The following is a 12923-nucleotide window of genomic DNA, read 5'->3' on the forward strand; positions in this document are numbered from 1 at the left end:
TCCCCCCTTCTTCTCCGTCATCGCTCCCCTCCCCCTCATTCTGCGGTTCCCTGTCTCTCTCCATGTTTATCTCTGTGTGTCACTCATCCTTGGATGTTCCTGGATCTCCTTGCGGTACTACCACCCCCATCCTCCTCCTGTGCGGATGCTGAGATGTGACCCCCCTCCCCCGGTATGAGGTCCCCTGCTCGGTGATGACTGTGCCTTCCTACCTGGCGGTGGAGTGACAGCGGCGGCCCCCTCTCCTGTGCGCAGGGTTCCTCCCTGTCTCTGGTGTTTTCTCTGGTCCCCCCTCCGTCCATCACTCGCCATCCTCAGCCCCCCGCCCTTCTCTCTCATCGGGGGGAGCGATGTTTGTATCTGTTTGGTACGCAAAAAAAATGGGGAGACGTTTTATAAGCAACGTCAGAAAAGCAAAGAAACAGAGACAGCCGGTGAGTGAGCCGCCAGATGTAGCAGAGCTCAGGTGATGTGTGAGTGCGAGTGAGCCGCCAGATGTAGCAGAGCTCAGGTGATGTGTGAGTGTGAGTGAGCCGCCAGATGTAGCAGAGCTCAGGTGATGTGTGAGTGTGAGTGAGCCGCCAGATGTAGCAGAGCTCAGGGATGTGTGAGTGTGAGTGAGCGCCAGATGTAGCAGAGCTCAGGTGATGTGTGAGTGCGAGTGAGCCGCCAGATGTAGCAGAGCTCAGGTGGTGTGTGAGTGAGCCGCCAGATGTAGCAGAGCTCAGGTGATGTGTGAGTGTGAGTGAGCCGCCAGATGTAGCAGAGCTCAGGTGATGTGTGAGTGTGAGTGAGCCGCCAGATGTAGCAGAGCTCAGGTGATGTGTGAGTGCGAGTGAGCCGCCAGATGTAGCAGAGCTCAGGTGGTGTGTGAGTGAGCCGCCAGATGTAGCAGAGCTCAGGTGATGTGTGAGTGTGAGTGAGCCGCCAGATGTAGCAGAGCTCAGGTGATGTGTGAGTGTGAGTGAGCCGCCAGATGTAGCAGAGCTCAGGTGATGTGTGAGTGTGAGTGAGCCGCCAGATGTAGCAGAGCTCAGGTGATGTGTGAGTGTGAGTGAGCCGCCAGATGTAGCAGAGCTCAGGTGATGTGTGAGTGCGAGTGAGCCGCCAGATGTAGCAGAGCTCAGGTGATGTGTGAGTGTGAGTGAGCCGACAGATGTAGCAGAGCTCAGGTGATGTGTGAGTGTGAGTGAGCCGCCAGATGTAGCAGAGCTCAGGTGATGTGTGAGTGTGAGTGAGCCGCCAGATGTAGCAGAGCTCAGGTGATGTGTGAGTGTGAGTGAGCCGCCAGATGTAGCAGAGCTCAGGTGATGTGTGAGTGTGAGTGAGCCGCCAGATGTAGCAGAGCTCAGGTGATGTGTGAGTGGGCGACAAGATGTAGCAGAGCTCAGGTGAGTGTGAGTGAGCCGCCAGATGTAGCAGAGCTCAGGTGATGTGAGTGAGCCGCCAGATGTAGCAGAGCTCAGGTGATGTGAGTGTGAGTGAGCCCCCAGATGTAGCAGAGCTCAGGTGATGTGTGAGTGTGAGTGAGCCGCCAGATGTAGCAGAGCTCAGGTGATGTGTGAGTGTGAGTGAGCCGCCAGATGTAGCAGAGCTCAGGTGATGTGAGTGTGAGTGAGCCGCCAGATGTAGCAGAGCTCAGGTGATGTGTGAGTGTGAGTGAGCCGCCAGATGTAGCAGAGCTCAGGTGATGTGTGAGTGTGAGTGAGCCACTAGATGTAGCAGAGCTCAGGTGATGTGTGAGTGTGAGTGAGCCACTAGATGTAGCAGAGCTCAGGTGATGTGTGATTGTGAGTGAGCCCCCAGATGTAGCAGAGCTCAGGTGATGTGTGAGTGTGAGTGAGCCACTAGATGTTGCAGAGCCCAGGTGATGTGTGAGTGTGAGTGAGCCGCCAGATGTAGCACAGCTCCGGTGATGTGAGTGTGAGTGAGCCGCCAGATGTAGCAGAGCTCAGGTGATGTGTGAGTTAGCCGCCAGATGTAGCAGAGCTCAGGTGATGTGAGTGTGAGTGAGCCGCCAGATGTAGCAGAGCTCAGGTGATGTGTGAGTGTGAGTGAGCCGCCAGATGTAGCAGAGCTCAGGTGATGTGTGAGTGTGAGTGAGCCGACAGATGTAGCAGAGCTCAGGTGATGTGTGAGTGAGCCGACAGATGTAGCAGAGCTCAGGTGATGTGTGAGTGCGAGTGAGCCGCCAGATGTAGCAGAGCTCAGGTGATGTGAGTGTGAGTGAGCCGACAGATGTAGCAGAGCTCAGGTGATGTGTGAGTGTGAGTGAGCCGCCAGATGTAGCAGAGCTCAGGTGATGTGTGAGTGTGAGTGAGCCGCCAGATGTAGCAGAGCTCAGGTGATGTGTGAGTGTGAGTGAGCCGACAGATGTAGCAGAGCTCAGGTGATGTGTGAGTGAGCCGACAGATGTAGCAGAGCTCAGGTGATGTGAGTGTGAGTGAGCCGACAGATGTAGCAGAGCTCAGGTGATGTGAGTGTGAGTGAGCCGCCAGATGTAGCAGAGGTCAGGTGATGTGTGAGTGCGAATGAGCCGCCAGATGTAGCAGAGCTCAGGTGATGTGAGTGTGAGTGAGCCGCCAGATGTAGCAGAGCTCAGGTGATGTGTGAGTGTGAATGAGCCGCCAGATGTAGCAGAGCTCAGGTGATGTGTGAGCCGCCAGATGTAGCAGAGCTCAGGCGGTTTGTGGGTGTGAGTGAGCTGCCAGATGTAGCAGAGTTCAGGTGATGTGAGTGTGAGCAGAGATGTAGCAGAGCTCAGTGTGTGAGTGTGAGCAGAGATGTAGCAGAGCTCAGGGCTGTGAGTGTGGAGCAGAGATGTAGCAGAGCTCAGGTGATGTGAGCAGAGATTAGCAGAGCTCAGTGATGTGAGTGTGAGCAGAGATGTACGCAGAGCTCCGGTGATGTGAGTGTGAGCAGAGAGCAGCAGAGTTCAGGTGATGTGAGTGTGAGCAGAGATTAGCAGAGCTTCAGGTGATGTGACTGTGAGCAGAGATGCAAGCAGAGTTCAGGTGATGTGGTGTGAGCAGAGATGTAGCAGAGCTCAGGTGATGTGAGTGTGAGCAGAGATGTAGCAGAGCTCAGGTGATGTGATGTGAGCAGAGATGTAGCAGAGCTCAGGTGATGTGAGGTGTGAGCAGAGAGTGAAGGCAGAGCTCTAGGTAGTGTGAGTGTGAGCAGAGATGCAGCAGAGCTCAGGTGATGTGAGTGTGGCAGAGATGCAGCAGAGCTCAGGTGAGGTGAGGTTGAGCAGAGATGTAGCAGAGCTCAGGTGATGTGAGTGTCAGCAGAGATGTAGCAGAGCTCAGGTGATGTGAGTGTGAGCAGAGATGTAGCAGAGCTCAGGGTGATGTGAGTGTGAGCAGAGATGTAGCAGAGCTCTAGGTGATGTGAGTGTGAGCAGAGATGCAGCAGAGCTCAGGTTGATGTGAGTGTGAGCAGAGATGTAGCAGAGCTCAGGTGATGTGAGTTGTGAGCAGAGATGTAGCAGAGCTTCAGGTGATGTGAGTGTGAGCAGAGATGTAGCAGAGCTCAGGTGATGTGAGTGTGAGCAGAGATGTAGCAGAGCTCAGGTGATGTGAGTGTGAGCAGAGATGTAGCAGCGCTCAGGTGATGTGAGTGTGAGCAGAGGATGTATGCAGAGCTCAGGTGATGTGATGTGAGCAGAGATGTAGCAGAGCTCAGGTGATGTGAGTGTGAGCAGAGATGTAGCAGAGCTCAGGTGATGTGAGTGTCAGCAGAGATGTAGCAGAGCTCAGGTGATGTGAGCTGTGAGCAGAGATGTAGCAGAGCTCAGGTGATGTGAGTGTGAGCAGAGATGTAGCAGAGCTCAGGTGATGTGAGTGTGAGCAGAGATGCAGCAGAGCTCAGGTGATGTGAGTGTGAGCAGAGATGTAGCAGAGCTCAGGTGATGTGAGTGTGAGCAGAGATGTAAGCAGAGCTCAGGTGATGTGAGTGTGAGCAGAGATGAAGCAGAGCTCAGGTGATGTGAGTGTGAGCAGAGATGCAGCAGAGCTCAGGTGATGTGAGTGTGAGCAGAGATGTAGCAGAGCTCAGGTGATGTGAGTGTGAGCAGAGATGAAGCAGAGCTCAGGTGATGTGAGTGTGAGCAGAGATGCAGCAGAGCTCAGGTGATGTGAGTGTGAGCAGAGATGCAGCAGAGCTCAGGTGATGTGAGTGTGAGCAGAGATGTAGCAGAGCTCAGGTGATGTGAGTGTCAGCAGAGATGTAGCAGAGCTCAGGTGATGTGAGTGTGAGCAGAGATGTAGCAGAGCTCAGGTGATGTGAGTGTGAGCAGAGATGTAGCAGAGCTCAGATGATGTGAGTGTGAGCAGAGATGCAGCAGAGCTCAGGTGATGTGAGTGTGAGCAGAGATGTAGCAGAGCTCAGGTGATGTGAGTGTGAGCAGAGATGTAGCAGAGCTCAGGTGATGTGAGTGTGAGCAGAGATGTAGCAGAGCTCAGGTGATGTGAGTGTGAGCAGAGATGTAGCAGAGCTCAGGTGATGTGAGTGTGAGCAGAGATGTAGCAGAGCTCAGGTGATGTGAGTGTCAGCAGAGATGTAGCAGAGCTCAGGTGATGTGAGTGTCAGCAGAGATGTAGCAGAGCTCAGGTGATGTGAGTGTGAGCAGAGATGTAGCAGAGCTCAGGTGATGTGAGTGTGAGCAGAGATGTAGCAGAGCTCAGGTGATGTGAGTGTGAGCAGAGATGCAGCAGAGCTCAGGTGATGTGAGTGTGAGCAGAGATGTAGCAGAGCTCAGGTGATGTGAGTGTGAGCAGAGATGCAGCAGAGCTCAGGTGATGTGAGTGTGAGCAGAGATGTAGCAGAGCTCAGGTGATGTGGAGTGTGAGCAGAGATGTAGCAGAGCTCAGGTGATGTGAGTGTGAGCAGAGATGCAGCAGAGCTCAGGTGATGTGAGTGTGAGCAGAGATGTAGCAGAGCTCAGGTGATGTGAGTGTGAGCAGAGATGTAGCAGAGCTCAGGTGATGTGAGTGTGAGCAGAGATGTAGCAGAGCTCAGGTGATGTGAGTGTGAGCAGAGATGTAGCAGAGCTCAGGTGATGTGAGTGTGAGCAGAGATGTAGCAGAGCTCAGGTGATGTGAGTGTCAGCAGAGATGTAGCAGAGCTCAGGTGATGTGAGTGTCCAGCAGAGATGTAGCAGAGCTCAGGTGATGTGAGTGTGAGCAGAGATGTAGCAGAGCTCAGGTGATGTGAGTGTGAGCAGAGATGTAGCAGAGCTCAGGTGATGTGAGTGTTGAGCAGAGATGCAGCAGAGCTCTAGGTGATGTGAGTGTGAGCAGAGATGTAGCAGAGCTCAGATGATGTGAGTGTGAGCAGAGATGCAGCAGAGCTCAGGTGATGTGAGTGTGAGCAGAGATGTAGCAGAGCTCAGGTGATGTGAGTGTGAGCAGAGATGTAGCAGAGCTCAGGTGATGTGAGTGTGAGCAGAGATGTAGCAGAGCTCAGGTGATGTGAGTGTCAGCAGAGATGTAGCAGAGCTCAGGTGATGTGAGTGTGAGCAGAGATGTAGCAGAGCTCAGGTGATGTGAGTGTGAGCAGAGATGTAGCAGAGCTCAGGTGATGTGAGTGTGAGCAGAGATGTAGCAGAGCTCAGGTGATGTGAGTGTGAGCAGAGATGTAGCAGAGCTCAGGTGATGTGAGTGTGAGCAGAGATGTAGCAGAGCTCAGGTGATGTGAGTGTCAGCAGAGATGTAGCAGAGCTCAGGTGATGTGAGTGTGAGCAGAGATGTAGCAGAGCTCAGGTGATGTGAGTGTGAGCAGAGATGTAGCAGAGCTCAGGTGATGTGAGTGTGAGCAGAGATGTAGCAGAGCTCAGGTGATGTGAGTGTGAGCAGAGATGTAGCAGAGCTCAGGTGATGTGAGTGTGAGCAGAGATGTAGCAGAGCTCAGGTGATGTGAGTGTCAGCAGAGATGTAGCAGAGCTCAGGTGATGTGAGTGTGAGCAGAGATGTAGCAGAGCTCAGGTGATGTGAGTGTGAGCAGAGATGTAGCAGAGCTCAGGTGATGTGAGTGTGAGCAGAGATGTAGCAGAGCTCAGGTGATGTGAGTGTGAGCAGAGATGTAGCAGAGCTCAGGTGATGCGATCAGCACTGTCATCAGTAGACGGCTCACTATCTCTGGATCTTGTGACGTCTTCTATGAAAACTGGATGATCCTGTGACGCACTAAGATTCTGGTTGTAATGGCCGCCATATAATACGCTATTGTGATATATTCATGTCTCTCTAGCCGTGGCCTCTGTAATGACATGTGATGTAGCTGTATACTGTCATCTGCTCGCTGTGCCGGTGATATATGATGCTGTGTAACACTGATACTGATGCTATACTGTGCAGTCCTCTCACCTGGGGGGTCTCCTGCCTGATAGATTGTGATAGTACAGCTCTCTTCTCCCTGTATTGTGATAGTACAGCTCTCTTCTCCCTGTATTGTGATAGTACAGCTCTCTTCTTCCTGTATTATGATAGTACAGCTCTCTTCTCCCTGTATTGTGATAGTACAGCTCTCTTCTCCCTGTATTGTGATAGTACAGCTCTCTTCTTCCTATACTGTGATATATTGTGATAGTACAGCTCTCTTCTCCCTGTATTGTGATAGTACAGCTCTCTTCTTCCTATACTGTGATAGTACAGCTCTCTTCTTCCTATACTGTGATATATTGTGATAGTACAGCTCTCTTCTCCCTGTATTGTGATAGTACAGCTCTCTTCTCCCTGTATTGTGATATATTGTGATAGTACAGCTCTCTTCTTCCTGTATTGTGATAGTACAGCTCTCTTCTCCCTGTATTGTGATAGTACAGCTCTCTTCTATCTGTATTGTGATAGTACAGCTCTCTTCTCCCTGTATTGTGATAGTACAGCTCTCTTCTTACTGTATTGTGATAGTACAGCTCTCCTCTCCCTGTATTGTGATAGTACAGCTCTCTTCTTCCTGTATTGTGATAGTACAGCTCTCTTCTCCCTGTATTGTGATAGTACAGCTCTCTTCTCCCTGTATTGTGATAGTACAGCTCTCTTCTATCTGTAGTGTGATAGTACAGCTCTCTTCTCCCTGTATTGTGATAGTACAGCTCTCTTCTCCCTGTATTGTGATAGTACAGCTCTCTTCTATCTGTAGTGTGATAGTACAGCTCTCTTCTCCCTGTATTGTGATAGTACAGCTCTCTTCTCCCTGTATTGTGATAGTACAGCTCTCTTCTCCCTGTATTGTGATAGTACAGCTCTCTTCTCCCTGTATTGTGATAGTACAGCTCTCTTCTCCCTATATTGTGATAGTACAGCTCTCTTCTTCCTATACTGTGATAGTACAGCTCTCTTCTTCCTATACTGTGATATATTGTGATAGTACAGCTCTCTTCTCCCTGTATTGTGATAGTACAGCTCTCTTCTCCCTGTATTGTGATAGTACAGCTCTCTTCTTCCTGTATTGTGATAGTACAGCTCTCTTCTCCCTGTATTGTGATAGTACAGCTCTCTTCTCCCTGTATTGTGATAGTACAGCTCTCTTCTTACTGTATTGTGATAGTACAGCTCTCCTCTCCCTGTATTGTGATAGTACAGCTCTCTTCTCCCTGTATTGTGATAGTACAGCTCTCTTCTCCCTGTATTGTGATAGTACAGCTCTCTTCTTACTGTATTGTGATAGTACAGCTCTCTTCTTCCTGTATTGTGATAGTACAGCTCTCTTCTCCCTGTATTGTGATAGTACAGCTCTCTTCTATCTGTATTGTGATATATTGTGATAGTACAGCTCTCTTCTCCCTGTATTGTGATAGTACAGCTCTCTTCTCCCTGTATTGTGATAGTACAGCTCTCTTCTATCTGTATTGTGATATATTGTGATAGTACAGCTCTCTTCTCCCTGTATTGTGATAGTACAGCTCTCTTCTCCCTGTATTGTAATAGTACAGCTCTCTTCTCCATGTATTGTGATAGTACAGCTCTCTTCTTCCTGTATTGTGATAGTACAGCTCTCTTCTTCCTGTATTATGATATATTGTGATAGAACAGCTCTCTTCTCCCTGTATTGTGATAGTACAGCTCTCTTCTCCCTGTATTATGATATATTGTGATAGTACAGCTCTCTTCTCCCTGTATTGTGATATATTGTGATAGTGCAGCTCTCTTCTATCTGTAGTGTGATAGTACAGCTCTCTTCTTCCTGTATTGTGATAGTACAGCTCTCCTCTCCCTGTATTGTGATAGTACAGCTCTCTTCTCCCTGTATTGTGATAGTACAGCTCTCTTCTTCCTGTATTGTGATATATTGTGATAGTACAGCTCTCTTCTTCCTGTACTGTGATATATTGTGATAGTATAGCTCTCTTCTCCCTGTATTGTGATAGTACAGCTCTCTTCTCCCTGTATTGTGATAGTACAGCTCTCTTCTTCCTGTATTGTGATAGTACAGCTCTCTTCTTCCTGTATTGTGATAGTACAGCTCTCTTCTTCCTGTATTGTGATAGTACAGCTCTCTTCTTCCTGTATTGTGATATATTGTGATAGTACAGCTCTCTTCTATCTGTATTGTGATAGTACAGCTCTCTTCTCCCTGTATTGTGATAGTACAGCTCTCTTCTTCCTGTATTGTGATAGTACAGCTCTCTTCTATCTGTATTGTGATAGTACAGCTCTCTTCTTCCTGTATTGTGATATATTGTGATAGTACAGCTCTCTTCTTCCTCTATTGTGATAGTACAGCTCTCTTCTTCCTGTATTGGGATATATTGTGATAGTACAGCTCTCTTCTCCCTGTATTGTGATAGTACAGCTCTCTTCTATCTGTATTGTGATAGTACAGCTCTCTTCTTCCTGTATTGTGATAGTACAGCTCTCTTCTCCCTGTATTGTGATAGTACAGCTCTCTTCTTCCTGTATTTTGATAGTACAGCTCTCTTCTTCCTGTATTGTGATAGTACAGCTCTCTTCTTCCTGTATTGTGATAGTACAGCTCTCTTCTCCCTGTACTGTGATACTACAGCTCTCTTCTTTCTGTATTGTGATAGTACAGCTCTCTTCTTCCTGTATTGTGATAGTACAGCTCTCTTCTCCCTGTACTGTGATAGTACAGCTCTCTTCTTTCTGTATTGTGATAGTACAGCTCTCTTCTTTCTGTATTGTGATAGTACAGCTCTCTTCTTCCTGTATTGTGATAGTACAGCTCTCTTATCCCTGTATTGTGATAGTACAGCTCTCTTCTCCCTGTATTGTGATAGTACAGCTCTCTTCTCCCTGTATTGTGATAGTACAGCTCTCTTCTCCCTGTATTGTGATAGTACAGCTCTATTCTATATGTATTGTGATAGTACAGCTCTCTTCTTCCTGTATTGTGATAGTACAGCTCTCTTCTATCTGTATTGTGATATATTGTGATAGTACAGCTCTCTTCTCCCTGTATTGTGATACTACAGCTCTCTTCTTCCTGTACTGTGATATTTTGTGATAGTACAGCTCTCTTCTCCCTGTATTGTGATAGTACAGCTCTCTTCTTCCTGTATTGTGATAGTACAGCTCTCTTCTTCCTGTATTGTGATATATTGTGATAGTACAGCTCTCTTCTTCCTGTACTGTGATATATTGTGATAGTACAGCTCTCTTCTCCCTGTATTGTGATAGTACAGCTCTCTTCTTCCTGTATTGTGATAGTACAGCTCTCTTCTTCCTGTATTGTGATAGTACTGCTCTCTTCTCCCTGTATTGTGATATACTGTGATAGTACAGCTCTCTTCTTCCTGTATTGTGATAGTACAGCTCTCTTCTTCCTGTATTGTGATAGTACAGCTCTCTTCTCCCTGTATTGTGATAGTACAGCTCTCTTCTCCCTGTATTGTGATAGTACAGCTCTCATCTCCCTGTATTGTGATAGTACAGCTCTCTTCTTCCTGTACTGTGATATATTGTGATAGTACAGCTCTCTTCTCCCTGTATTGTGATAGTACAGCTCTCTTCTTCCTGTACTGTGATATATTGTGATAGTACAGCTCTCTTCTCCCTGTATTGTGATAGTACAGCTCTCTTCTTCCTGTATTGTGATAGTACAGCTCTCTTCTCCCTGTATTGTGATAGTACAGCTCTCTTCTTCCTATACTGTGATAGTACAGCTCTCTTCTTCCTATACTGTGATATATTGTGATAGTACAGCTCTCTTCTCCCTGTATTGTGATAGTACAGCTCTCTTCTTCCTATACTGTGATATATTGTGATAGTACAGCTCTCTTCTTCCTGTACTGTGATATATTGTGATAGTACAGCTCTCTTCTCCCTGTATTGTGATAGTACAGCTCTCTTCTTCCTGTACTGTGATATATTGTGATAGTGCAGCTCTCTTCTCCCTGTATTGTGATAGTACAGCTCTCTTCTCCCTGTATTGTGATACTACAGCTCTCTTCTTCCTGTATTGTGATAGTACAGCTCTCTTCTCCCTGTATTGTGATAGTACAGCTCTCTTCTTCCTGTACTGTGATATATTGTTATAGTGCAGCTCTCTTCTCCCTGTATTGTGATAGTACAGCTCTCTTCTCCCTGTATTGTGATAGTACAGCTCTCTTCTTACTGTATTGTGATAGTACAGCTCTCTTCTCCCTGTATTGTGATACTACAGCTCTCTTCTTCCTGTATTGTGATAGTACAGCTCTCTTCTTCCTGTATTGTGATAGTACAGCTCTCTTCTTCCTGTATTGTGATAGTACAGCTCTCTTCTCACTGTATTGTGATAGTACAGCTCTCTTCTCCCTGTATTGTGATACTACAGCTCTCTTCTTCCTGTATTGTGATAGTACAGCTCTCTTCTTCCTGTATTGTGATAGTACAGCTCTCTTCTCCCTGTATTGTGATAGTACAGCTCTCTTCTCACTGTATTGTGATAGTACAGCTCTCTTCTCCCTGTATTGTGATACTACAGCTCTCATCTCCCTGTATTGTGATAGTACAGCTCTCTTCTCCCTGTATTGTGATAGTACAGCTCTCTTCTTCCTGTATTGTGATAGTACAGCTCTCTTCTATCTGTATTGTGATATATTGTGATAGTACAGCTCTCTTCTTCCTATACTGTGATATATTGTGATAGTACAGCTCTCTTCTTCCTGTACTGTGATATATTGTGATAGTACAGCTCTCTTCTCCCTGTATTGTGATAGTACAGCTCTCTTCTTCCTGTACTGTGATATATTGTGATAGTGCAGCTCTCTTCTCCCTGTATTGTGATAGTACAGCTCTCTTCTCACTGTATTGTGATAGTACAGCTCTCTTCTCCCTGTATTGTGATAGTACAGCTCTCTTCTCCCTGTATTGTGATACTACAGCTCTCTTCTTCCTGTATTTTGATAGTACAGCTCTCTTCTTCCTATACTGTGATATATTGTGATAGTACAGCTCTCTTCTTCCTGTACTGTGATGTATTGTGATAGTACAGCTCTCTTCTCCCTGTATTGTGATAGTACAGCTCTCTTCTTTCAGGTGAGTGGCAATGGATAGGATATTGAAGGGGCAGAGGGTATGCTAGGTGATGGGGTGGTTATGCCCAGGGATAGGGTGTTGGACCTAGGCAGTAGAGATTATAGTGCAGAGATGGGGAACCTTCGGCCCTCCAGCTAAAGGTTCGGCTGTCCCGCCATGATGGGAATTGTAGTTTTGCAACAGCTGGAGGGCTGAAGGTTCCCCATCCCTGTTATAGTGTGTGATGGGTTGGTGTCTGCAGTAGAGGCAGGGGATACCACGCTGTAGTGAATATTGTATATATGGTGCCGTATAGTGCGGTATTATGTGTGACTTGTCATACAATGAGCTGGGGTTAGGATGCAGTAAAAGATAATGCAAGGATAGCTGTAGCAGTGGTGACATACCTGGGGCATCATGTGACATTCTGGGGGGATCATGTGACGTGTCTAGGGACTGTGGGGCCCATTCACCCCTCCTATAGTCGCTCACTTCTTCCTGCTCCCCACCACCTCCTCATGTTGGCATCCCCACAGCATGGTGGCCAGCGGGTATGGGGCAGTAGCTGACTAACTAATCTGACTGAGCAGGAGCTGAGCTAGCGGACATGTGCTCCGGCCAAAAGCCAGGCTCACACTAGATTTAGGTCCACCTCTTTCCTGGTTAACTGAGGGCTGGTTGGTTGAGAAGCATCATGTGACCTAAACATCTTACTTCCATACCTGGACCACTGGGTGTGGTAACGAGGAGTATTGATAACCCTGGCACTGGTAATATTCCTCAGTGGACGCTATACAAGTAAAGTAGTATATACAGAAGTATACCATGCCCAAGTGTTAGGCCACATGACGGCTTAATACACAAAGTAGCTGGGATACGGCTGTAATGTCATCATATTCCTGGGACTACAATCCCAGTGAGTACACTGGCGGCCTGGGCTCCCGAGAAGCAGCAGATGGTGCACATAGGATGGACTGTGTCCTGATGATGCAGAGCTGCTGAGTACAGACTAGGCTAAGGGTTGTACCAAGCTCAGCCATCGGCTTTTGTATCCGTACAGCATGAGGACCGCCTGGAAAAGATGGATCCAGCCTATGGCCGTAACAAAGCCGCTTCATTTATCTCTACTCCTGACTCATGTGTAACAATGAGCAAAAACTAAGCCGGACACTAGGGTGGGCCGAAAGGATGATCTGACACGAATCCCTCCAATACTGCCCCCTGTGGTCTCCACTAGTAACTGGGACACCCTCCAATACTGCCCCCTGTGGTCTCCACTAGTATCTGTGACCCCTCCAATACTGCCCCCTGTGGTCTCCACTAGTAACTGTGACCCCTCCAATACTGCCCCCTGTGGTCTCCACTAGTAACTGGGACACCCTCCAATACTGCCCCCTGTGGTCTCCACTAGTAACTGGGACCCCTCCAATACTGCCCCCTGTGGTCTCCACTAGTAACTGGGAC

At 47.9% G+C, this 12923-nt stretch overlaps 1 protein-coding gene across 1 annotated transcript in view; it reads left to right on the top strand.

Moving 5' to 3' along the window:
* The first annotated feature begins 308 nt into the window (after positions 1-308).
* LOC138775075 (disks large homolog 4-like) overlaps positions 309-12923 on the top strand; it is a 34383-nt gene continuing 21768 nt past the window's right edge. The window contains exon 1 of the mRNA XM_069955807.1: positions 309-434. Within this exon, the coding sequence (XP_069811908.1) occupies positions 351-434 (84 nt within the window). The 5' untranslated portion in view covers positions 309-350. The remainder of the gene's footprint in view (positions 435-12923) is intronic.

This window comes from Dendropsophus ebraccatus, unplaced genomic scaffold, assembly GCF_027789765.1.
Source record: "Dendropsophus ebraccatus isolate aDenEbr1 unplaced genomic scaffold, aDenEbr1.pat pat_scaffold_1303_ctg1, whole genome shotgun sequence".
Classification (NCBI taxonomy): domain Eukaryota; kingdom Metazoa; phylum Chordata; class Amphibia; order Anura; family Hylidae; genus Dendropsophus; species Dendropsophus ebraccatus.